The 27,318-nt window shown below is 36.3% G+C and overlaps 1 protein-coding gene across 2 annotated transcripts in view; it reads right to left on the bottom strand.

The window, feature by feature from the left end:
- Window positions 1-2,606: 2,606 nt before the first annotated feature.
- LOC148943410 (uncharacterized) overlaps window positions 2,607-27,318 on the bottom strand; it is a 57,832-nt gene continuing 33,120 nt past the window's right edge. For both annotated transcript variants that reach the window (XM_089101455.1, XM_089101454.1), the window contains exons 6-7: window positions 23,651-23,794; window positions 2,607-2,850 (exon numbers count right to left, since the gene is read on the bottom strand). In XM_089101455.1, coding sequence (XP_088957581.1) covers window positions 2,725-2,850; window positions 23,651-23,794 — 270 coding nt within the window. In that variant the 3' untranslated portion in view covers window positions 2,607-2,724. The remainder of the gene's footprint in view (window positions 2,851-23,650; window positions 23,795-27,318) is intronic.

Below are 27,318 nucleotides of genomic sequence, written 5' to 3'. Positions count from 1 at the left end.
TGACAGTAGTATATTTTTATATGCATCCTTTGTCGAGAGAGTTGGTAATACCAATTTCTCGTTCCTACGTATTCTTGAACGGAAGACCCCGTGGAAAACGGAAACGGACAACGCACCGGTGAAAAGTTGTTTGCGGTTTTTCTGCATATGAAGTCCCTTTATCCGTCGGCAATGTCTCACTACTCTTTTCCGTGTGGGAACTACAAATGGCCGGACAGTCCGTGTGTTCCAAGTGTCGTCGACATTGCCACTGTTAAGGAGAATGGACTATAAGGAGGGTTTTTCAAAATTGATGGTGAAATACCATTGGAACTTCATGACGGCAAATTGTGTCTGAATTAGCGATTGAGATAGACTCTTGCTTGAAAAAAAGAATATATATACACTTAGGTGTTTTTATTTTTTTTTTTTTCTCTTATCAGAGACAACACAATAGCGTTGGCTATAGTGAAGGCCATACGGCTCCAATGTTTTATTATTATTATTTTTTTCCCGGAGTCACTTCATATGGAAGGGGTTGTCGTAAAAAGATTTCGCTGTGTGTTGCTTAGCCAGGGATAGGTTTGAAAAATAATATATCTTCATTTATCTTATTTTCTTCAACACATCAATCAAACGCAATTAAATGGGCGTCTTTAGCTCCATCAATGGCTTCATCTACTTGTAAGGTGAATTTTGAAGGGTCCGCAGAAAAAGACCGTCTGATACATCATTGTTTCGACTATCAACTTTGTTGCCAGTAAGCGCTATTTTTCGCAGCCATTTTGCTTACGGTCCGCCATTTTTTCGACCACATGAGTAGATACTGGCAAGACTCCTTTTGTGTACGTGTATTTTTAATAACTTGTAATCAACTGTTAAGTGTCTTTAGATACTTTGGGTAACTGCGTAGTTTTAATTTGATTTAAATTTTTGTCAATCCTTGTATAATATTTGCATCTCCCCTTAGACTAGTCTGTGGCCCCAGGCGGGAAAACATTGTATCAGAGTTATTGAAATAAAAAAAAATGGATTTAGTTCGGTTTAAGAAATTATTCAGGGTCAATCAAGTCTTAAGCGTCTAACTGTCCTTAGAGTTTTCTGTAGGGTTTATAATATTTCTTGTCTAAATAGTCTTTTTGGGCATTTGGAATCAAGCCAAACTCTTACAACTTTGGTGACAATCGGATGGGGGGTATTTGCCAAACCTCCTAAGACTTTTAACCCTGCCCCCTAGATTTGGAAAAATACTTTTATTCTGGTATTTTCACTGAAAAAATTACAAAAATATAATTACCCCTCATCCTACATTTTGAAACAAGAATTTCCCCCCTTAATTTCCATGAATTGAAGCCACTCTTTTAGAATATTTTACAGTCTTTAGAATCAAGAGTATTTTACAGTCCCTAAAGTGTTATAGTTGAAGTGTTTACCTAAAAGTGTTTATTTTAGAAAATACTCTTCTCTGAGGTTGGACTAAGGTGAGTCACAGGAGCAAACAGACTCTCAAATTTACATTGAGTAATTCTCTTCTTCTTTTTACAAATAAAAAACTTTAGAAAATGAGCGAAACTTGAAACAAATCAGATACAAAAAAAAAAATTAGGACGGCCATCTAAGGTTAATACGTAAAAGTAATTCTACTAATCCTCATATGATTTATAGATGGCGTTTCAGTTCATCAATTCAAAGCTAAGTGTTTCTTTAAGTAATTCCGGTACTTTCCCATTATATGGGCACTTATAGAGTCAAGTTTGGTTAATGCTAATGAAATAAAATAGGATGAATATATAATAATGTATAAACAAATTTGGGCTATATTTTTGCAAATTAGGCGGGAGAGTAAAGCAATGCATATATTAAATACGTAACCTCACCTAGGTACCTTTTTCTCCCCCTAAACACCAAAAAACAACAGTTTAAATATAGTTCCTAGAGTTAGGTAGGTGCCCATATAATGGAAAAGTACTGTAATTCCTTATCCTCCAATTGTAGAAGATAAAAACATACTAATTGAAACTTCTAGACAAGGTTCTCGGAGAGAGATTCTCTGGTATTGAATTAAATATTTTAAACGTGGATTCGTACGAACTTCAGGGGGGGGGGCATTTTGGTTGAGACTGTGTTCAACTCCTTGGATTTAGACGTTGAACTTAAAAGGCAAGGTCTAAGCTTTTAATCACTCGGCTGTCATCTGCCAGAGCAGAGTATAAATATAAAAACTTAAGTTTGAATTTTAGGTAAATAATTTCTTAGGCAACGTTGCCTTTCCGTTGACAATTCGAACAAAATACAAATTAAAAAAAAACAGGAAAAATTTGAAGTAAAACATTGAAAAAAAATAGTTTCATTCAAATAATGAAAGTTTACATTCAAAATGGCTTATCTATAGGAGAGAAAAAACAATAGCCTTCCAAAAACTTACCTTAAACAAACTTATAAAAGGTGCGAAAAAATTAAATATTTTCATTTCGTTTTGATTATGAATGTCACATGTCACGTAGATACAACAGACTAAATATTTCGTTTGCATTGAAGCATACTTGACCTTTTCTATATACCTATACAAGGTTAGCTGAAACAAGACAAGTTCTAAGCACCAATAGAATTATAAGAAACTATTAAAAAGTATATGTGTAATTTGCAGAAATTAAAATGGATAACACTGGCACAATGAGCGTTGGATATTAAGTATACTATTAAAAATATGTAAAATCATTGTGATTTCATGGATTTTATTGTGATTTAAGCTTGTAAAAGTTTGTTCAAAGGCTGAGCTCCACTTCCATAATCATTATTTTCTGTTTGAAATCCGTAGTTGTCGTACTCGCTCTGTTTGTAATAGCCGAAATTTCCAGGTGCTTCGGGTATCTGTAAAAAAATGGAGTTAAGAAGAGGCATTATACTGGAGTGTGAAGATCAAAAGACACACATAAATTGTCATATATTTCAATTTAAGGATTTCAAGTAGCATATACATACGTAAGAAGGCTTCAGCCCCCACCCCCCTGTAATTTTGACATTTAGAGGGTTCCTTATTTAAGTAAGGCTTGTTACATTCTTGTTATATTTCTCATGCAGTTTGCCATTTTTACTCTTTTTTTAAGTTCCCCCCTCCATGGGCGTACGAAGCTCCTTCTCTGGGAGGAGGGGGGACCAGCCGATTCTGTGATAAAGAATGGGGGAGCTGAAGTTATATTTGCAGTTCACAAAACCTTAAATTGTCAGCAAGTTCTATCACACCTATGAAATCTTTATTGATAAGTAATCACCAAAAATCATAAGTCATCAATAAGCTTCAGCATTAATCAATCTTCTTGGATTAGAGCTAAATATTTCCAAGACATTATGGATAATTGCTTCTTGTAGAGAAAGAGAAGGATTTATTGAAAAAAACATCAACAAAAAATTATTGCTATTTCCCCTAAGAAGCGAAGCTTGTCCAAGGGGGAGGTAGATTTTGAATTTTATTCTGTCATTACAGCTGTTTATTTCCAGCTTTTTCAAACATTTACCTTTTATCAACTGATTTTTTAGCCATCTACCTTTTGACTGCTTTTTCAACCATCTACTTTTTCATTCATTTGCTTTTTCTGCCTTATCTGGTGTAAATTTGAATTTCTAGGGGGGTAGGTGCCGCCGTACGCCTATGCTCCCCTCCCCTTTCAAAATTTGTAGGCTAAGCTACTGGGCTATCAAGATTGTTGGCTGTTATGCCAATCCCATTTGTAAGCATTCTAGAAAAGAAGAAAAAAAAATATGCAAATGAAATTAATACACATTGGTCAATAAACACCCATTTTGATTTGATGGCGGAGTATCAAGAACATCAAATTAATGTTTTTCACTTTCTTCTCCATCTTAGGCCAGTCTGACCTAAAAACTGGGATTTTCTATGGTTTTTCTTTCGGTTGTAACAAAATGATGAACTTTACATGCGATGCACAAAGCTTCATCAGTGTTGCCACACTGAACCGTAAAAAAAATAGGCGGAAACTAATTCGGTAAATTTCGCAAGTTTTTCCTGTTCCCACAATAGACTAGTCTAAGTGATTGCTATATATCAAAGAATGTAGACCGATGGAGGGGAGGGATCATCTGCACCATTACGTAATCAAGTGATCGTTTAATATGTGATTTATGCCTTTGAACGCATTACTTAGATGTTTTAGCAAGTAATTAATTAACAAGTAATTTTTAATTTTTAATCCTGAATAAGTTTTTAATCTTGAATAAAGTTTATAATCTTATAATAATAAATACAGCGATGCATATTTTGTTTTGTTTTTTTGTTGTTCAGTGGTATATAGGCCTACATCTTTTCGATTCCTATTTGGTAACAAAACATTAGGGTTATATTCTTACGTTACTTTACTAAATCAATCCATGTTTTTTTTTTTACCCAATCAAAATCCTATGAAAAAATCTAGTTGGCTTAAACTACCAATAGTTAAATTTCGGTACTATTAAAATCTCATTGTAATGGATCTTAAGGGAGTTGAGATACCTAGCTGGGCTGCTGTCAACATATCTCCTGAACAAAATAGACGAATATAGTACCTCTTTCCCCTTCACCTCACTCTGTACTTGGTAATCAGTCGTCCTTGTGACTGTGTGATTGGTTCGACAATGTTGACCCAAATAGGGGAGAAAAATAACATTCCTGCTGTGACATATATGATTGCCCCTCTGGGAATGAATTTGGCCTTTGACAACACCCAACACAATGATAGCTGCAACATAGTGAAGGGTTTTAGGCGTTCGGCTCCCCGGAGATTACCCACCCTGAAAATACACACACCCCCCACAACCTTTAAGGCAAGGGCTGTAAGCTATTCAATTTGTTCAGTGTTTAAATATAGTATATTTTGTTGAGAAAGCTGGGCATGTTTGACCTTTACTTTCCAAAAAGACGAAGGGCATTCAGGGTAGCCTTTTAGAAAATGTTGAGAGAAGTGTTAAGTAAATACACATTATTTGCATACGGGCTGTCAAAAAGGCTAAACTCAGGAATGACTGAGTTTATTAATTTGGAACTTTCAGGAAACAATAAGGGAGATGAGCAATGACTAAAAAGGCCAACATTTTAAAAGTCCTTTTTTACAAATCAAAAGGTATTTCGACAATGATTTTCTAGGGGGGTGTTTTCATGGGGGGTAAACACCTTGACCCGTTTTTCACTATGGTGGTCGGTGTTTACCCCCCCCCCTCTCTCCCTTCTTCCCCAGGAAAATACCCCCCCTCTGGAAAATATTTCCGTTGAAAATACCCCCCCCCCACCGGAAAATACCCCACGTGGAAGATAAGGCTTTTCAAATTTGAGGATTTTAATTGAGTTTTTTTTGTTATTTCCTTAGGTGGAAGGAATTTTGGTACTTGGGTATTATGCGCCACTCACTTATATTCACGCTGTGTAAAACTCGAGAACAAACCGGTTTCTTCGTTAGTTTTTTTTTTCAGCTTAACGCGAGACAAGACAAGACAAGTGACAGAATAAATGGGAAATATAAAATTTGGGCTATATATTAGCCCTTAAGGGAGGAGGGGGGTAAAGTATTTGGCCATTTTCAAGTCAGAAAATAGTTCTTTCTAGGTACAGTCACTAAAAAATTACAGAAGAATAGGTAAGCATCTAGAAATTTAGTATCTAGAAAAAAAAAAAAAAAAAAAAAACATACCAAATCCCAGAATAAAATATATGTAATGTTTCATTTAGGTGTTTTTTTTCCATGTGTTAAGTGTTTTTTCAATGACTGTTTTTCCAAGTATTAAGTAGGCTACTATTATAAGGTTAATGTAGTGTTTCATTTGAGTGTTTTATGGATGATCGCTGATCAAAGTTTATGTTATTTGTGCCTTTTATTTATGTTATTTTACTATGTTCATGGCCGTATATTTGGCTTTAAAATACACCTCTATGTATCTATCTAATATGCAGAATAATTGTACCAAACACATTTTGTATGCAGAACCGCCATAATTTACCCCCCTCCCCTAATATGCAAATCTATAGCCCAAATTTATTTCTAAAGTAACAGTAGAAAGGCCTCAGGAGGTCCGACGATTCACCCCTGCTGCCACCTACAACTTTTTTTAACACCAAATATGGGCATAGAGTCATTAGGGAGAACACGTGGTTAATCAAAGCGATTGGGAATTTGGAACACCTGTGCTGTCAGTCATTAATCAAATTGTTTCCGGGCAAAGTTTAATAATGTCTGACAGGTACTGCTCCAGGAATAGATCCAAGTCATTAATGTTCTTGCCTCGGAAACAATTCTACTGGTCGAACTCCAAAAGATATTAATAACCAAACGCCATGGAAACAATTCACACTGAAATTACGTTTAGGGGTTATTTGGGCGAAACCGTTTTAGAAATTTTAGGGAATCATTTCGGCGAAACAGATAGACACATTTTAAAAGATGATTTAAAAGATGATTTTAGAAGAGGATTTGAGGGTGAAACTCTGTGGTCGTTATAATACACAAGTTCCATTTGAACAGTGTTGTGCTCCAGGTATGTTGCTAATGTTCAAATACTTTTTTAATTTTTCTCTTTTCAATTTTGAACTTAACTTTCCTAACTTTTATTATAAAAGAAACAAAACTATACACCATGTAAAATGTAATCGTCCATGACGACTTCTAAAATATCCATACATCATTGCAAGTACCTTTGCAATGAGTGACTCTATAACTTCAGACGCAGCCACAAGGGACTCCTTTAGGTTGCTGGTAAAGACTCATTGAAAGTTAGACTTTATTATTACCGAGAACTAGCTAAACTGATAGTTTAAGGCAATCAGAATTTTTCCCAGAATTTTTCACTCAATCGGAAAATCCTATGAAAAAAAAAAATCAAGTTGGCTTAAACTAGCAATAGTTAAATTTTGGTACTATTAAAATCTCACTGTAATGGATCTTAAGGGAGTTGAGATACCTAGCTGGGTTGCTGTCAATATATCTCCTGAACAAAATAGACGAATATAGTACCTCTTTCCCCTTCACCTCACTCTGTACTTGGCAATTAGTCGTCCTTGTGACTGTGTGATTGGATCGACAATGTTGACCCAAATAGGGGAGAAAAATAACATTCCTGCTGGGACACATATATGATTGCCCCTCTGGGAATGAATTTGGCCTTTGACAACACCCAACACAGTGATAACTGCAACATAGTGAAGGGTTCTATGTGTTTACCTCCCCGGAGATTACCCAACCTGAAATTACCCCCCCCCCCCCGGAAAACAATCCCTACGGAAAATACCCACCCCCGGAAAATACCCCCGTGGAATATACCCCCCTCCCCGCGGAAAGTACCCCCCCCCCCGCGTAAATACCCCCCCCCCCCCCCCCCCGTGGAAAATAAATCTACAAATTTGAGAATTTTATTTGAGTTTTTTTTTATTTCCGTAGGGGGAAGGAATTTTGGTACTTATGTATTATGCGCCACTCACTCAAGTTTATGCTGTGTCAAATTCGAGAAAACACCAGTTCTCTCGTTAGTTTCTTCGTTACTAGTAGAAAGGCCTCAGGAGGTCCGACGATTCACCCCTGCTGCCACCTACAACTTTTTTTAACACCAAATATGGGCATAGAGTCATTAGGGAGAACACGTGGTTAATCAAAGCGATTGGGAATTTGGAACACCTGTGCTGTCAGTCATTAATCAAATTGTTTCCGGGCAAAGTTTAATAATGTCTGACAGGTACTGCTCCAGGAATAGATCCAAGTCATTAATGTCTTTGACTCGGAAACAATTCTACTGGTCGAACTCCAAAAGATATTAATAACCAAACGCCATGGAAACAATTCTCCAAGAAACATCTTAGCGATGAATTGTTTTAGCGCGGGAATCAGGTTTCTTAGTAATTTGAAATGTGACAGTGCAGGGATGCCAAAAACAAAAGGAACTCGCTGAAATTACGTTTAGGGGTTATTTGGGCGAAACCGTTTTAGACATTTTAGGGAATTATTTCGGCGAAACAGATAGAGAAATTTTAAAAGATGATTTAAAAGATGATTTTAGAAGAGGATTTGAGGGTGAAACTCTGTGGTCGTTATAATACACAAGTTCCATTTGAACAGTGTTGTGAGGTCCCCTACCACAACCCCAAAGGGTTCCGATTCCCCCACCCCAACCCCGAAGGAAGCCCCCGGTCCTCAAAGGTTCTCCGGGCTCCCAAAGGGCCCCGGCGCCTCAAAGGCTCCTGAGCCCCCATTTTAATACTTTTTTAAGGCTTTATTATATCTTTTCAGAACAAATTATTATTTTAGGGAATTATTTCGGCGAAACAGTTAGAGACATTTTAAAAGATGATTTTTGAAGAGATTTTAGAAGAGGATTTGTGGGTGAAACTCTGTGGTCGTTATAATACACAAGTTCCATTTGAACAGTGTCATGAGGTCCTCTATCCCCAACCCCATAGGGTTCCGATCCCCCTACCCTAACCCCGAAGAAAGCCCCCGGTACCCCAACGTCCCCCAAGCTCCCAAAAGGCCAACCGGCCCTCTAGGGCCCGCTCAGAACCTTACAGACCTTCCTCGGGCCCCATCATTTTGTTTTATGCGTTGCCTGGACAAATGGACTTGGGGTGAATCGGCTGCTATTTTTGAATGCTCGTGCTCTGATATCTTCATCTTTCATAGGTCTATGTTTCACAAAGCCTATCAGATTAGCTGTATTGTTCGTTATTTTTGAAATTTCCGAGCTAGATTTCATACCCTTTCATAGGTGTGTGATGTCAGAAAATTATGATTTGGGAATGTGTAGTTTGCTATTTGGACTTTTCAGAGCTAGGATTCTTAGTCTCTCATTGGTGTTTGTTGTCTGAAACTTCTAGTTTGGGATGAGTAGTTTGCTATTTCAGGCTTTTATGAGCTAGGGTTTCCTAGTATTTCGTAGGTGAATGTTGTCAGAAAATTATGATTTGGGATATGTAAATTACTATTTCCCTCATAGCTGTTTGTTGTCTGAAACCTATAGTTTGGGATGAGTAGTTTGCTATTTTTGACTTTTCTGAGCTAGGTTTCTTAGCCTTTCATAGGTGTGTGTTGTCAGAAACTTATGATTTGGGATATGTAAATTACTATTTTTGACTTTTCTGAGCTAGATTTCTTAGCCTTTCATAGGTGTTTGTTGTCCGAAATCTATAGTTTGGGATGAGTAGTTTGCTTTTGGAATTTTCAGAGCTGGATTTCTTAGCCTTTCGTAGGTGTGTGTTGACTGAAACTTATGATTTGGGATATTTAAATTACTATTTCGGGCTTTTCTAAGCTAGATTTCTTAGTCTTTCGTTGGTCTGTGTTGTCTGAAACCTATGATTTGGGATTTGTAGTTTGCTTTTTGGACTTTTCAGAGCTAGGATTCTTAGTCCTTCTAGTTTGGGATGAGTAGTTGGCTACTTCAGGCTTTTCTGAGCTAAGGTTTCTTAGTATTTCGTAGGTGAATGTTGTCAGAAACTTATGATTTGGGATATGTAAATTACTATTTCAGGCTTTTCTACGCTAGATTTCTTGTCTTTCGTTGGTGTGTGTTGTCTGAAACCTATGATTTGGGATGTGTGGGTTGCTATTTTTTGACTTTTCTTTGACTTTACTAGTGCCCCCATATATTAGCTTTTTTATTTCTATAATTTCCCTGAAGCTTTGTAAAAGTCCTACAGACGTATCTACTATTTTTGTTTGAACAAATAAAATACTGTGATGAGGAAAATTATAAAGATGTTCTGCAATAGCTGACTCAAACTTGTCTGGAGTTTTTTTTTGTTTTAGAGCGTAATCTATTGCATTCTTGTGTTGTTGTAGCCTATTTTCTAAAGTTTGTTGCGTTCTTCCCACATAAAATTTACCACAGGAACATGGACTTTTGTATACTCCCTTTTGCAATTTTTTCGGTACCTTGTCTTCCCCTTTATTTAACAACGAGCTTATATTATGTCCTGATTTAAATGCTGTATTTATATTATGTTTTTTTAATTCTCTTCTTAATTTTTGTGATAAAATTGGTATAAAAGGCAAAGTTATGTAATTTGTTTCTTGATTTGACCAATCTTCTTCTAATATTTTTGGTTCCGTCAACTTTTTTTTTCCTTGTTTAATTATTTGATAAATCATATTTTCCGGATAGCCATTACATATTAGAATATCCTTAATAAAAATTAGTTCATTTTTTATTTATCCTGGTGATGCTAATTTTAATACCCTATCAACTAAAGAAATAGCCACACCCCTTTTTACCTGGATCGGACCTGAAATAGCCAACTACTCATCCCAAACTGTAGGTTTCAGACAACAAACACCTATGAGGGACTAAGAATCCTAGCTCTGAAAAGTCCATAAAGCAAACTACAAGTCTCAAATCATAATTTTCTGACATCACACACCTATGAAAGGCTAAGAAATCTAGCTCAGAAAAGTCAAAATAGCAAACCACTCATCCCAAATCATAGGTTTCAGTCGACACACACCTATGAAAGGCTAAGAAATCCAGCTCAGAAAAGTCAAAAAATAGCAACCCACACATCGCAAATCATAGGTTTCAGACAACACACACCAATGAAAGACAAGAAATCTAGCTTAGAAAAGCCTGAAATAGTAATTTACATATCCCAAATCATAAGTTTCTGACAACATTCACCTACGAAATACTAAAAAACCTTAGCTCAGAAAAGCCTGAAGTAGCCAACTACTCATCCCAAACTAGAAGGACTAAGAATCCTAGCTCTGAAAAGTCCAAAAGCAAACTACAAATCCCAAATCATAGGTTTCAGACAACACACACCAACGAAAGACTAAGAAATCTAGCTTAGAAAAGCCCGAAATAGTAATTTACATATCCCAAATCATAAGTTTCAGACAACAAACACCTATGAACGGCTAAGAAATCTAGCTCAGAAAAGACAAAAATAGCAATCCACCAATCCCAAATCATAGGTTTCAGACAACACACATCAACGAAAGACTAAAAAATCTAGCTCAGAAAAGCCCGAAATAGTAATTTACATATCCCAAATCATTAGTTTCAGACAACACACACCTACGAAATACTAGGAAACCTAGCTCATAATAGCCTGAAATAGCAAACTATTCATCCCAAACTATAGGTTTCAGACAACAAACGTCTATGAGAGACTAAGAATCCTAGCTCTGAAAAGTCCAACTAGCAACTTATACATCCCAAATCATAATTTTCTGACAACACACACCTATAAAAGGGTAAAAAATCCAGCTCAGAAAAGTCAAAAATAGCAAACCACCCATCCCAAATCATAGGATTCAGACAACATATACCTATGAAAGACTAAGAAATCCAACCCAAAAAAGTCCAAAATAGTAATTTACATAACCCAAACCATAAGTTTCAGACAACATTCACCTACGAAATACTAAGAAACCTTAGCTCAGAAAAGCCTGAAATAGTCAACTACTCATCCCAAACTAGAAGTTTCAGACAACAAACACCTATGAGGGACTAAGAATCCTAGCTCTGAAAAGTCCAAAAAGCAAACTACACCTCCCAAATCATAATTTTCTGAAAGCACACACCTATGGAATGCTAAGAAATCTAGCTCAGAAAAGACAAAATTAGCAAACCACTCATTCCCAAATCATAGGTTTCAGTCAACACACACCTACGAAAGGCTAAGAAATCCAGCTCAGAAAAGTCAAAAAATAGCAACCCACACATCCCAAACTATAGGTTTCAGACACCACACACCTACGAAAGACTAAGAAATCTGGTTATGAAAAGTCGGAAATAGCAAATTACATACCTCAAATCATAAGATTCAGATAACACACACCTATGAAATACTAAGAAACCTTAGCTCAGAAAAGCCTGAAATAGCAAACTATTCATCCCAAACTATAGGTTTCAGACAACAAACACCTATGAGGGACTAAGAATCCTAGCTCTGAAAAGTCTAAAAAGCAAACTAAAAATCCCAACTCATAATTTTCTGACAGCAAACACCTATGAAAGGCCAAGAAACCTAGCTCAGAACAGGTGAAAAATAGCAAATTAACCATCCCAAATCTTAGGTTTCAGACAACACATACCTATGAGTGGCTAAGAAATCCATCTCAGAAAAGTCAAAAATAGCAACCCACCCATCCCAAATCATTGGTTTCAGACAACACAAACCAACGAAAGACTAAGAAATCTAGCTTAGAAAAGCCCGAAATAGTAATTTACATATCCCGAATCATAAGTTTCAGAAAACATTCACCTACGAAATACTATGAAACCTTAGCTCAGAAAAGCCTGAAATAGCAAATTACACACCTCAAATCATAAGTTTCAGGCAACACACACCTACGAAATACTAAGAAACCTTAGCTCAGAAAGCCTGAAATAGCAAACTACTCATCCCAAACTATAGGTTTCAGACAACAAACACCTATGAGGGACTATGAATCCTAGCTTTGAAAAGTCCAAAAAGCAAACTAAAAATCCCAAATCATAGGTTCCAGACAACGCACATCAACTAAAGACTAAGAAATCTAGCTTAGAAAAGCCCGAAATAGTAATTTACATATCCCAAATCATAAGTTTCAGTCAACACACACCTACGAAATGCTTAGAAATGCAGCTCTGAAAAGTCCAAAAAGCAAACTACTCATCCCAAACTATAGGTTTCAGACAACAAACAACTATGAAAGGCTAAGAAATCTAGCTCAGAAAAGTCAAAAATAGTAATTTACATATCCCAAATCATAAGTTTCTGACAACACACACCTATGAAAGGCTAAGAAACCTAGCTCAGAAAAGTCAAAAATAGCAAACTACTCATCCCAAACTATAGGTTTCAGACAACAAACACCTATGAGGGACTAAGAAATCTAGCTCAGAAAAGCCCGAAATAGTAATTTACATATCCCAAATCATAATTTTCTGACGACATTCACCTACGAAATACTAGGGAACCCTAGCTCATAAAAGTCTGAAATAGCAAACTACTCATCCCAAACTAGAAGTTTGAGACAACAAACACCAATGAGAGACTAAGAATCCTAGCTCTGAAAAGTCCAAATAGCAAACTACACATTCCCAAATCATAATTTTCTGACAACACACACCTATAAAAGGCTAAGAAATCTAGCTCGTAAAAGTCAAAAATAGCAAACTACCAATCCAATATCATAGACTTCGGACAACACGTACCTATTATGGACTAAGATGTCAGACTCAAAAAGGTCAAAAATAGCAGCCCATACAACCTAGATCAAATTTTTCAGACGACGCACAACAACAAATGATAGGGGTCGGGGAGGGCCTTTAAGGGTCTGGGGGCCCTTGAGGGTCGGGTGGTCCTTTGGGTGCTTGGGGGACCTTTGAGGACCGGGGGCTCTCCTTCAGGGGTTGGGGTAGGGGGATCGGAACCCTTTGGGGTTGGGGATAGAGGACCTCATGACACTGTTCAAATGGAACTTGTGTATTATAACGACCACAGATTTTCACCCTCAAATCCTCTTCTAAAATCTCTTCAAAAATCATCTTAAAAATGTCTCTAACTGTTTCGCCGAAATAATTCCCTAAAATAATAATTTGTTCTGAAAATATATAATAAAGCCTTAAAAAAGTATTAAAATGGGGGCTCAGGAGCCTTTGTGGCGCCGGGGCCCTTTGGGGGCCCGGAGAACCTTTGAGGACCGGGGGCTTCCTTCGGGGTTGGGGTGGGGGAATCGGAACCCTTTGGGGTTGTGGTAGGGGACCTCACAACACTGTTCAAATGGAACTTGTGTATTACATTGACCACAGAGTTTCACCCTCAAATCCTCTTCTAAAATCATCTTTTAAATCATCTTTTAAAATTTCTCTATCTGTTTCGCCGAAATAATTCCCTAAAATGTCTAAAACGGTTTCGCCCAAATAACCCCTAAACGTAATTTCAGCGTGTTCCTTTTGTTTTTGGCATCTCTGCACTGTCGCATTTCAAATTAATAAGAAACCTGATTCCCGCACTAAAACAATTCATTGCTAAGATGTTTCTTTGAGAATTGTTTCCATGGCGTTTGGTTATTAATATCTTTTGTAGTTCGACCAGTAGAATTGTTTCCGAGGCAAAGACATTAACGACTTGGATCTATTCCTGGAGCAGTACCTGTCAGACATTATTAAACTTTGCTCGGAAACAATTTGATTAATGACTGACAGCACAGGTGTTCCAAATTCCCAATCGCTTTGATTAACCACGTGTTCTCCCTAATGACTCTATGCCCATATTTGGTGTTAAAAAAGTTGTAGGTGGCAGCAGGGGTGAATCGTCGGACCTCCTGAGGCCTTTCTACTAGTAACGAAGAAACTAACGAGAGAACTGGTGTGTTCTCGAATTTTACACAGCGTAAACTTGAGTGAGTGGCGCATAATACATAAGTACCAAAATTCCTTCCCCCTACGGAAATAAAAAAAAAAAACTCAAATAAAATTCTCAAATTTGTAGATTTATTTTCCACGGGGGGGGGGGGGGGGGCGGGGTATTTACGCGGGGGGGGGGGTACTTTCCGCGGGGAGGGGGGTATATTCCTCGGGGGTATTTTCCGGGGATGGGTATTTTCCGTAGGGATTGTTTTCCGGGGGGGGGGTAATTTCAGGTCGGGTAATCTCCGGGGAGGTAAACACCTAGAACCCTTCACTATGTTGCAGTTATCACTGTGTTGGGTGTTGTCAAAGGCCAAATTCAGTCCCAGAGGGGCAATCATATATGTGTCCCAGCAGGAATGTTATTTTTCTCCCCTATTTGGGTCAACATTGTCGATCCAATCACACAGTCACAAGGACGACTAATTGCCAAGTACAGAGTGAGGTGAAGGGGAAAGAGGTACTATATTCGTCTATTTTGTTCAGGAGATATATTGACAGCAACCCAGCTAGGTATCTCAACTCCCTTAAGATCCATTACAATGAGATTTTAATAGTACCGAAATTTAACTATTGCTAGTTTAAGGCAACTGGATTTTTTTTTTCATAGGATTTTCCGATTGAGTGAAAAATTCTGGGAAAAATTCTGATTGCCTTAAACTAACAGTTTAGCTAGTTCTCGGTAATAATAAAGTCTAACTTTCAATGAGTCTTTACCAGCAACCTAAAGGAGTCCCTTGTGGCTGCGTCTGAAGTTATAGAGTCACTCATTGCAAAGGTACTTGCAATGATGTATGGATATTTTAGAAGTCGTCATGGACGATTACATTTTACATGATGTATAATTTTGTCTCTTTTATAATAAAAGTTGAGAAGTTAAGTTCAAAATTGAAAAGAGAAAAATTAAAAAAGTATTTGAACATTAGCAACATACCCCTATGCCTTCCCAAGACCAGGACAAAATTTGCACTTTACTGAAAAAATACAAATATTTTTACTTTTAAAACTTTAATAAATCAAAAAATATTAACATTTTGATTACTAAATATCAGTATATATATATTAAACTGACAATGCACATTCATTTGTATTTTTTCAGTAAAGTGCAGATTTTGTTCTGGCCTTGGGAAGGCATAGGGGTTTTGCGCCCAACTTATGTTAATTTCTGCTCGTTTTGAGTTTGACTCGGTTAATTATTGTAATTTCTGTTCGTTTTGGGTATCATTTATTTATCGATGCTGATTTCACGCTTGGTAGATTATTTGATTTTTATTTTTGCTCATTTTTTCTTTAATGGAGTTCTTTACTTTTCTTTGAAAAACTTATTTTGTAGAAACAGTTTTTAAAATTATTTTCTGTTCGTTTTATATTGACATATTCTTTTCAGGGAAAAAGAAAATAATACTTTAAATCTTTTTGTTTTCTAAGACTTTATAGTTTGGCCTGCTATTTGTATGCTGGAGAAATATTTTCAGCAATTTTTAACAACATACACCCACACTCTTTTAAAAATCTGGACACAAATAGTACTGTTTAACTTAAATAGTACTGTTGACCTGAAATGGAAAACTTGATACCATTCGCAAAAAAGTCTGTTTACTTTCTTTGATAGCTTGAATACACTTACGCTATTTTGATTTCGCTAAATTTTAAGAGCAGAAATGGGAGGGTTGGCGTGGGAGGGCGGGAGTGGAAGGGGGATTAGTTGCCCTCAGATAAATTTTGACTATTAAAAAGGGAATCAGCCCTTTTTTATTTTCAATCGAATGAGCCCTTTTCGAAGTTCCCACGACAACGCCTTCCATACGAAGTGCCTTGGTCTAAACAACAACAACAACAAAAATAATACATTATACCCGCATCGATCTTTACTATAAAAATGTCAAGCCTTCCAATCACTTTTGACTATTAAAAATGGCACTAGGCCTTTCGATTTCCAATCGAATGAGCCCTTGTGGAAACGATAACGCTTTCTATCAACACCTTATATGCCCCCAGGGCATAAATTACAACCCTTACCCTAAGGTGTCTTAGGGTGGTTGTCTTCCTCTAAGACCGAATTTCCAGAACTTTCAACTACGTTAAACAACATGGCTATCTCAAAATTTTTATTGGATGTGTTTGGAGAAGTGGTGGGCGTGAGAGAGGTGTTAGTCGCCTTCCAATCACTTTCGACTATTAAAAAGGGCACAAGCCACTCCAATTTCCAATTGAATGAGCGCTTTTCGAAGTTTCTACGACAACTTCTTCGATACAAAGCTCTTAAGGAAATAATTAATAAATAATACATTGTGCCAACATCGGTCTTATATGCCCCCAGGTCAGAACTTTAAACCCTGGCCATGATGGCTGTGGGCTAATGTTCTCCTCAAACACATAATTTTCATCTGGAAATCAACTACGCTGAACAAAATGGCTATATCTAAATTTTGCTTGGAAGTATTTGGGGGAATAATTTTCGTGGGGGAGGGGGGGCTGGTTGCACTACTACGATTGTATACTCTTTAAAAGGGCATTATCCATTTGAATTTCCAATTAATTAAGCATGTTTAGAAGTTTCTGCGAAGACATCTTCTATATCAACGATATATAGCCCCAGGATATAGATTAAAACCTTTGCCCTGAGGGTTATGGAGGACGTTCCTCCTCAAAAACAAATTTCATAGCTGGAAATAAACTACGCTGAACAAAATGGCTATCTTAAAATTTTGAGTGAATTCAAGTCGGTGAATGATGGGTGTGGGGGGCTAGTGGCCCTCCAATCACTTTTGACTGTTAAAAAGGGCACTAGAACTCCCGATTTCCATACAAAAGGACCCCATTTGAAGTTTCCACGACAACCACTTCCATATGAAGTGCCCAGCTCTAAAGGAAAAAAATAATACATAGTATATTGTGCCAACATCGTTCTTATATGCCCTCAGGGCATAACTTAACACCCTTGCCCTGAGGGTTGTGGGGGAGTGTCCTCCTCAAAAACATTTTTTATAGCTGGAAATCAACTACGCTGAACAAAATGGTTATCTTAAAATTTTGATTGGATATGTTTGGGTGAATGATGGGCGTGGGGGGGGGGGGTTAGTTGCCCTCCAATCACTTTCCACTATTACAAACGGCACTAGCCACTCCAATTTACAATCGAATGAGCCCTTTTCGAAGTTTCTACGACAACTCCTTCGATACAAAGTGCCCGGCTGAAGAAAAAAAACACATTGTGCCCACATCGTTCTTTACTAGGCAGCGCTAGCACGCTGTCTATGATAATGCTGGGAAATCCGGCACCCCCTTCATAGCAATATCCCTTCCCCCATGAAAAATTCCTTCATGGAAAGATCCTCCCATATAACCCCCGACCCAACCACCCCCCCCCACCTACCAGAAAAAATCCCCCCTGAAAATGTCTGTATACTTCCCAATAACCATTACTATATGTTAACATTGGGTAAAGTTCTGAACTTTCAGCCCTCCCCCGGGGATTTCGGGGAATTAAGTCATCCTAAAAGACATATTTATCATATTTTCGACCATGTTGAACAAAATGGCTATCTCCGAATTTTTATCAAATGACTTTTGGGAAATAAATGAGCGTGGGAAGGGGCCTAGTTGCCCTCTATTTTTTTGGTCACTTAAAAGGGCACTAGAACTTTTAACTTCAGTTCCAATGAGCCCTCCCACGATATTCTAGGGCAAGTGGGTTGATACGATCACCCCTGGGAAAAAACAAACAAAAAAACAAATAAACACGCATCCGTGATCTTTCTTCTGGCAAAAAATACAAAATTCCACATTTTTCTAGATAGGTGCTTGAAACCTCTACAGTAGGGTTCTCTGATACGCTGAATATGATGGGGTGATTTTGACTAAGATTCTATAGTTTTTAGGAGGTCTTTCCCCTTTTTTCTAAAATCAGCCAAATTTTCTCAGGCGCGTAACTTTTGAAGGATAAGAATAAACTTGAAACTTACTGAAACTTATATATTTGAAATCAGCATTAAAATCTGATTCTTTTGATGTATCTATTGGTATCAAAATTGCGTTTCTTAGAGTTTCGGTTACCATTTAGCCGGGTCACTCCTTACTTACAGTTCGGTACCACGAATTGTTTGATGGTAGAAAGATGGCGTCTTTCATGCTTTTTGCTAACATCAGTGAGCTGTAAGATCTTAGAACAAAGATGAGTTGAAAAAATGATAATCTTTGCAGAAAGATGAAAGATCTTAGATGTAAGATCTTAGTGCTAAAAAACGGCCCTATTGTTTATAAGACAAGAGATTGTATCTTCTTAGTACGACTTCTACAGTAAACAGTATAAAAAAGAAATAAGCTTCACGACTTACGGAATCAAGCATACCACAAAAAAAGCAAAATTTACATATTTGATCATTTATCTTCCTAAAATAAGCCCCCATGCATGTAACTTCTATTTAATCTCCCCCCAATTAAAAATATATGTATATAATCAATTAAGTTTTTTAATTAAATTCAGTCATCCATCCATGAAATTTCTGACCAGTTCTTAATATCTTTTCGAAATAAATGCTAAATTGCACTTATTGAATGAATAGCATATTTAAGGGTATTCTACCTAGTCCATATCTCGTCAAGATATCAAGATTGGGACTAGTATACAAAAGATTAGTGAGATCTTATTAAGGTAAATTGATGAGTTTTCGTAAAACAAATAGATTCCCAAGGAGATCCAGGAGTTTCAACTCTTTAATTCATTTCTTTTACTCATTAACTCAACTTTTCGTTAACTCTTTAACTCTTTTACTCGTTTGTTAACTCTTTAACTCAACTCTTTTACAAAAATAGCGAGATTGACATCCAAGTGAATGTTTGAAACCTAGACTATGACCTTGACGCAGGGTCAAATATTATACAATTTTTGTTTTACGTATCCTAGAAAAACTCCCTAATTGCCTGTAGTTAAGATTATATAGAATTATAAGCATATTAGAATTGACATATAGAATATAAGGTATATTATTACAATATAGTATAATATTTTACCTCCTAGAACCACCAGAAAGCAAGGAATGTTCTCGCAGAAAGGCATGACTTTAACAATTTTCACAATAATTTCTAAAATATGTTTTCAAATAGTTGACCCATGTTCAGGCTATCCCCCCCCCTAATCCAAAAGCATATTTCTAATCGCATGTCTTTTCAAGGAAATCATACTTATGCAAGATAGTCCAGCCCTGAAATAAGGTTCTTTCGGCTGTCTAACGGCTAAAAACGATGATTTTTGCAGTTGGATGAGTATAGGGGTTTTGAACCTCCTTCTCCCCAAAATTTTTGTCCGACTCGTAAAAAAGTAGCAAAATAAATATGAACAATCTTCTGATGTTGAAGTTTTCTGCGACCCCCTCCCACCGGAAAAATTCTTCTGTAAACTTCTGTTGGCTGAGATCTTTGAAATGACCTAAAACATAAGCATGAGAATGAATAAGAGGCTTGGAGCTGACCGAAAACGAGACTATTATGAAGATATAATACAATTTAAATAAAAACAGAAATATTTTATTTTTGTTGCCAGGCTTTGGATTTATACTTTAAGGCAGTTCTTGAAATCTAATTTTCACACACTATTTGCCAAATAATTGGATCAAGATCTCTGCGTTATATAATAATAATAAATAATTTTGAATTTATGACTTGAACAATTTTACTTGTACAATTATATCTTTATGGATATGGCTTAAATAAAAGATGCAGACTATTACTGTAATTTTGAAGCTCAGCTAATGCGGTGTTTTCCTTGTTGTTCAAGGGGGGGGGGGCTGTAACTCTCACATATAAGGTTTTGACCATGGTGACTCCAATAGTTAATTCCAATATTGGGCCGATATTGGGGCTTCATTTCGATCAGCTGGTATCACTTTAATGCTTCCCAGCCTTTAAAATCCAGAAATGGCACCACAAAGTGTCATTTTTCTTGCAATGTGGCGCTCTAAAATGACATTATCGAGATAAGATTACAAAAGCTTTGAAATTACACATTAAAAATCTCTGCGAGGTTTCAGTAGCCTGCTAGTTAGAATGCTTTATCAAACTTAATAATAAGTGGATGGGGGAGTAGACATGAGGGAGGATTGTAAAATTTAGTTGACACCGTTAGATAAAGCCAACCAGAGGTACTCCCCCCTCCCCCTTAGGAAAACTCCTGGACACAATCCTGTGTTTTATATTTTCCTTAAAAATCTCCATCTTAGAGGTTGTGTCACCCTCCCTCCGAAAAGCTCTAACCATGTGCCTGAACAAAGTCCAATATAAAATTAAAATTTTTTTACAAGGAAGCGTGCCACTTGAATAAGACAGAGAATCGATTGCACTCGTGCCGCAAGATATTTCGAAAGAATAAAATCACTTAAGTCTGACAAAATCCATTCAATTTAGTTTATGAATTTTCAAATCACGAGTAATTATCTATGCTAATTTGCTCATCAATAGTCTATACAGACAATTAAGATGGTTAAAGTTCAATAATCTCCTAGAATCGGATTATTAGAATAGTAGCCATGTTAAATTAAAAAATTGAGTTAATGTTCACATTTAAGATCATGATTTTCAGGGGTGATTTTTTTTTTAAATAGGATTGCTTGTCTGATGATATCAATACATGTAAAGTGATAAGCAGCTACTTTTCCTCATTTTTAAATAAGATTTGAACAAAAATTCAACTGAAAGTAAGGAGCAATGTTAAAACACAAAACGAACCGATATCATTCCGTATTGAGGGGGAGTGCCCCTCCTCAATCCATCGTTCTTCACGCTAAAGTTTTTTAGTACTTTAAAAAAAAGTCTCTTGTTCCAATTATACGACCCTTGTGATCATTCTTTTTAATATTTTCCACATAATTTCAGTGGCATAATTTCTTCAAAATCCGGAGGGGGGTGGGGGCACAGCTGTAGCCATTTTTTCCCAAATCAAGTGAAAATGACAGTGAAAAGAGAAAAGTAAGCCATATAGTACCAGAAAGGTAAAGATATACCAAGGCCGTATCCAGGGGGGGGGGTTACCCGGTTTGAACCCCCCCCCCCCGAAATTTTGACCGAAAAAAATTAGTCTAAAAAATACCTATAAAGACGGAAATACCTGTAAAGATAGGAATAAATAGGGTAACCCCCCCCCCCCCCCCGAGCAAAAATCCTGGATCCGCTCTTGAGATATACTAAGGAAAACTTGCCCGTTTCTGTAGGTGATAGAATTATGAAGGCTTATCTTAGTTTTAAAAAATTTTTTGAAGAAAATTAATTTCAGTTGGGGGGGGGGCAAACTCAAGGGCCTGGGGGGGCGAACCAAGGCCTGGGAGGAGCATTTCCCCCTGTCCCATAGCAAATTACAACCCTGCATTATTTGCCAATTACTTTTGATTTTTAAAACCTATGCCCCTCCTACGAATTAGATCCATGAGAAGATGCCTGTGGCATCTATGAAGATGATTCATGGTTCATATGGCATCATGAAGATGTCTGTGGCATCTAACACGTTTGATATGAAAGGCTTCCAGTTATTACCCTTTGATAGAAGCGAGGGCATAACGTACTTAGAAAACAAAGAAACTTATAATTTAGCTTGAAAACCAAATTAAAAGCTAAAATATGGTCTGAGCCACATTATTCAGCGTATTTATATCATATAAACAGTAGATGAATACAAATCTTATCGACCAAAATTGACAAACCGTTTTGAATTGTTGCAACCGAAAGGGAGAAACAAAATTTGTTTTCTGGCTGAGTGCTATTCTGAGATATTTTAAAAGATAACAAATTTTACGAGCTTGGCTAAAAAGTAAAGGTAACTTTTAAAAGTAGATATTGGCACCAGTGTCGACAAAAAAAAAAATACCAACAGCATCTTGCGTCCGGAGTTTCTTGGTATTTTTTCAGTGTAATAAAAACGCAAAATCAGTGTAATTAGCAAATTTACTTTAGTAAGAAGTGTCTGATTTCAGTTTTCGAGAAAAAAAAACTTAAGAAGCTTGAAAAAATGACAAAAAATGCCAGAGGCTAGATTGCATTGTGACTTTTATCGACAATAGCACCTGTTTCCCTCTTACAATTTGTCGTACTCTTCTGAGCTGAATAGGTAGAATACCCTTAAATGTAAGCTATTCTTCAATCACATTCCATAAGAATAATTTAGCATTTATTTCGAAAAAGTATTAAGAACTGAATTTCATGAATGACTGAATATAATAAACAAAAAATGTAATTTGCTATGTATCTTTTTTTCTAAAATAAAAACAGAAAAGGGAAAATTCAAAATGGGATTGGGATGATGTTACTTGTTTTATGTCTGCGCGCTATTCTGAGACATTTTCGAACGAAAAAAAAATTTACGAGCCGAACTAAATAAAGAAAATTTTTCCCAGAAGAAATTTTGAGAAATAGGCGTGAATCTAAAACAAGACTTAAAATGTGAAATGGGACTGATATGACATTATCTGTTTTTATCTGTATGTTATTCTGATAAATTTTCAAATTGAAGAAATTTTATGAGCTGAGCAATACAAGAATCTAATATGTTAACAGAGACATTAAAATAACTGAACCAAATATAATCCTAGGTTCTTTCTGATGCAAGGCTATAGAAAATTGTTTCTCAGTGAAAGAATTTCCGATTTCGTCTGCTGCAGGTTTGTACACAGTAATCTATTTTTGAAGACAGGTTAAGCTAAATTTGACAAATAAAAAGTCGAAAACCAGCGATGATTGGAATCCGTGGCAATTCAGATTCAAGAAGATTTAGGGGGGAACATATTTTTCGAAACCTTAAGGGGGACAAAATTAAATCGTTCAAGACCTTTGGGGGGCAAATCTATAGTTTTCTGCCATTATTTGAAATGGAAATACTGAAAAAAGACATTTTCAGTGAACATATCCCAAAACATGTTTTGAAACTTTATGGAGTTAACTTCCGCCGTCCAAGAATTGACGCCAGCGTGGTAAACTATATACAATACTGAAGATTATGGGAAAGATTTTTAATCAGGGGACATGGTCCAAATACCTCCTCCCGTCTCTACGCGCCTGCTTTATCAGTCCTTTTTTATTGCCAGTTTGCTTTTGTAAACAAAAAATAGGCTTAGGGTAAATAATTGCTTTCTGGAACAACTTTCTTTAAATTTTTAAGGAAGGGGTGGAGAGATTTTCTGAGATGAGCTTTCGAAAATTATTTAAAGTTTTCATTCACTACTTCTTAGTAGTTGCTTAACTACTTTCTTAGTAGTTGAGCTCGTGTGGAAAGAGATTGTTTATTTTCACATATTATGGGTGATAGACTAGTATTAATACTCACTATTTTTTGGATGGCTTTTAATGTACAGCTTGGATCTGAGCCAGTCCGACTTGGGCTATATCGTTCTGCTTCGGTTTTCAAAATATAAAACGGGCTTGCAATAATGTTGGCCACCAGATTTGATGTTCTCTTTTGATCTCTTGTCTAAAAAAATTTAAACACCCATTAATAATTGAAAATCAAAAACTTCACATAGAAGAAATGTATTTCTTGTTGGATCAAAACAAAGACGAGGGTCCAATTTGCGTTATTTCTTACTCATGGCTGGAACTTGTATTTTACACGATGAAATAAGTCAAGAACATTGGGGAAGTAAGACAAGAAGGAAACCAATATATCAAGGGTATTTACGATTTTAGACATAGTTCTTCATATAATCCCTAGTTTTTTCGAAGCCCCCCGCCACAAAAAAAAAGAATATGTTCGAGCACACACACATGTTTAAAATTCTGAAACACAAAAAAAAGAAAATTTGTACGCTGCTAATACAAAAATAGGCATCCAAGGCTCTACGGTTAATTTCTTACACGAACATTTTGAGAAGATAAAACATTGCTTTTAGGGATATTATTTGAAAAATAGAAGGAATGGGGTGGATAAGAATAAATTGACAACCTCTTTGAAAAATAAGCAATGGGGAAAATTCCTAAGATGGTGCGCTATAGCGTACCAATCAGGTAGTCAGTAATCTACGATCCTCACAAATGAGTTTAGTGCTTTCATTATCGACAAAAACAGTGGCCTCAAATTTTAGTTTCTTGTTTTATGTAGAGTTGTCCATGGGAGTACCTAGATCTATCCTTACACAATTCTTATGAAAAACACCTAGTATAATTTTTCACAAACTTCTTTGGTGTTCATGTTTCAGAGTCATAGTTTATGACTGTCAGCACTGTTGATTCTAGTATCTAAATGGGTACTTGTATGATATAACCTAATATTCTTCATCTAAGTAGAACCTGTTTCTACTTGTAGTAACAGAACAGTAGAACAATTATTCTGCATATTATGCAGTAAGAATTGTTTTCGAACTTCACACTGTCCAAATATTTTACCCCCACGCCACCTCTAGTATGCAAACATATAGCCCAATTTGTATATTTTCTAGCTATTCTGTCACATCTCTTTGTCTTGTCTCACGCCAAGTGGATAGAAACTAGCGAAAAAACGGTTTTACAATGCGTCAATGAATGAACAACTTGAGTCGTCGGGGAAATATCATAAAACTACCTCTGAATGTTATCTCTGAGTTTTTTCTTCCAATTCTTCTATCAAAATTGTCGAGTACCATTCAATTTAGCGTACCAATCAGGAAAAAATATTCAGAACTTTTAGATGTTCGCTTATGTGAAAGAAGAGAGGCCGGTCACCGTTGCAAATTAAAATAAACCCGAATGCGAGTACTAAAGGGAAGTTTGGATCCTGAATATTTTCATTTTAAAAGAGTCCCTTAGTGAATGTATATTCATCAATTACAATTCTATTGCATGTCTAGGCAAGAAATCGTTTTTCGGCCTGTTCGTCAACATTTATGGCCTTGGTAGCGAGGGTTCATGTCATCCCCAGAGGCATATTTATTTGACCACTCAACTATGCTGAATTGAAGGACTGTCTCTATTTTGATTGGATGTCTTTGAAGAAAATGGTACAATTTAGGAGGAGGGGGGCTAGCTGCACTTCAATCTTTTTTGTAGTTTAGAAAGAGCACTAGAACTTTCAATATCCGTTCGAGTGAGCCCTCTTCTGATCTTATACGATTATTTGTTAAATACCGTATTCTGGGATTTCGGATTGGGGGTGACATGTTGGCAAATATACAGAAATTTGTCTAAGAGCGGGGAATTTTCTGCAAGGGGGAATTTTCCTTGAGGAGGAAAGCTTCCAGGAAGTCAATCGATGCTGAACTGTTTTGGCTGATATTATGGTTTTTCATTATTCTCTCTATGGTTTGTTTTTTTTTATTAGAGAAGTCATCAAGCAGTTCGTAGGAACAAATAATTTCTTAGACCACACTGCTTTTCCATTTACAAAAAATTAAACAAGAAAAACGGGTTTTAATTTCTATAAAGCAGTGAATACAAACACTTAATTAAACAAAAATACTCCGAATATTTCGGCCCCACATCCGGGACCCTTTCTCAACGGAAAAAAAAATGAAACAAAAAAAGTTCTTTTTTAAAAAACCTTAACTTACATCAACATAAAAACATACTAAACAAACAAAAGAAAAAATATAAATAAATAGGAAAACAAAACTCACATATTAAATAAACACTTCCATTCACTGGCGTATAAACAAAATCGAATTTTTATATTGATTGGAACAGGCCTTCTTACAGTATATAAATGGAAATCTATCAAAAAATGAAAATATATTTATGCTTAAACCAAAACAATAAAGGTCAGCTAACCCTCGGCCCATAACCACTAATTAGATCACACAAGTTTATCACCCATTGTTTGAATTATAAATTGAACGGATTCTTTTGCTTGCAAGCTTAGCTGCAGTTCGTTTACCTTTCCCAGCATTTAACCCAGTCTGACCTTTAGTCCGTAAGGTCATCTTTCGTATCAGAACTATTATCAAAATCAGCATTGGTTGAAAATCTTACCTGCTTTTTAATTCAACTATTATAAATCGAATTGATCCTAAAATCCCCTTCATCTCTATTGATACTAATACCCCCATTTATTATTTTTTTTATTTCTATAATTTCCCTGAAGCTTTGTAAAAGTCCTACAGGCGTATCGACTATTTTTGTTTGATCAAATAAAATACTGTGATGAGGAAAATTATGAAGATGTTCTGCAACAGCTGAATCAAACGTTTCTGGTGTTTTGTTATGATTTAGAGCGCAATCTATGGCATTCTTGTGTTGCTGTAGCCTATTTTCTAAGATCTGCTGTGTTCTTCCCACATAAAATTTACCACAAGAGCATGGAATTTTGTATACTCCCTTTGCAAATTTCTCGGTACCTTGTCTTTCCCTTTATTTAATAAAGAGCTTATAGTTTGTCCTGATTTAAATACTGTATTTATATTATGTTTTTTTAATTCTCTTCTTAATTTTTGTGACAATATTGGGATAAAAGGTAAAGTTATGTAATTTGTTTCTTGATTTGACCCATCTTCTTCTAATATTTTTGGTTCCGTCAACTTTTTTTTCCTTTTTTTAATTATTTGAGAAATCATATTTTCCGGATAGCCATTACCACAGTTTATATAATTATCCAGTATGATCATTCCCTATCTCACCCATTATAAAAACCCGGACCGAGGTGCAAGTGCTCCAAAGAACGTAAAAACATAAGCGGCATTAGATCTTTTCACGGGTAGACAAAGAATACGGAACAAGGAACAAGTACTGACAAAACCACTTGGCCGGCTCAACCAATCAGTGGACAATAAGTGCACAAATAAGGGGGAGGAGCTTTTTGTTCGCACCGAGAATGAAGACCAGAAATGATCTGCGATAAACTTACTGGATAATTCTATAAACTGTGGCCATTACCTACTAGAATATCCTTAATAAAAATTTGTTCATTGCTTATGTATTCTGGTGATGCTAATTTTAATATCCTATCAACTAAAGAAATAACCACGCCCCTTTTTACCTGGATCGGATGATTTGATGTGAAATCACCAGAATACATAAGCAATGAACTAA

This window comes from Artemia sp. Qi Xiang Cuo, chromosome 15 (genome assembly GCF_049724085.1).
Source record: "Artemia sp. Qi Xiang Cuo chromosome 15, ASM4972408v1, whole genome shotgun sequence".
Lineage (NCBI taxonomy): Eukaryota > Metazoa > Arthropoda > Branchiopoda > Anostraca > Artemiidae > Artemia > Artemia sp. Qi Xiang Cuo.
This window is presented reverse-complemented; position numbering and strand designations above follow the sequence as displayed.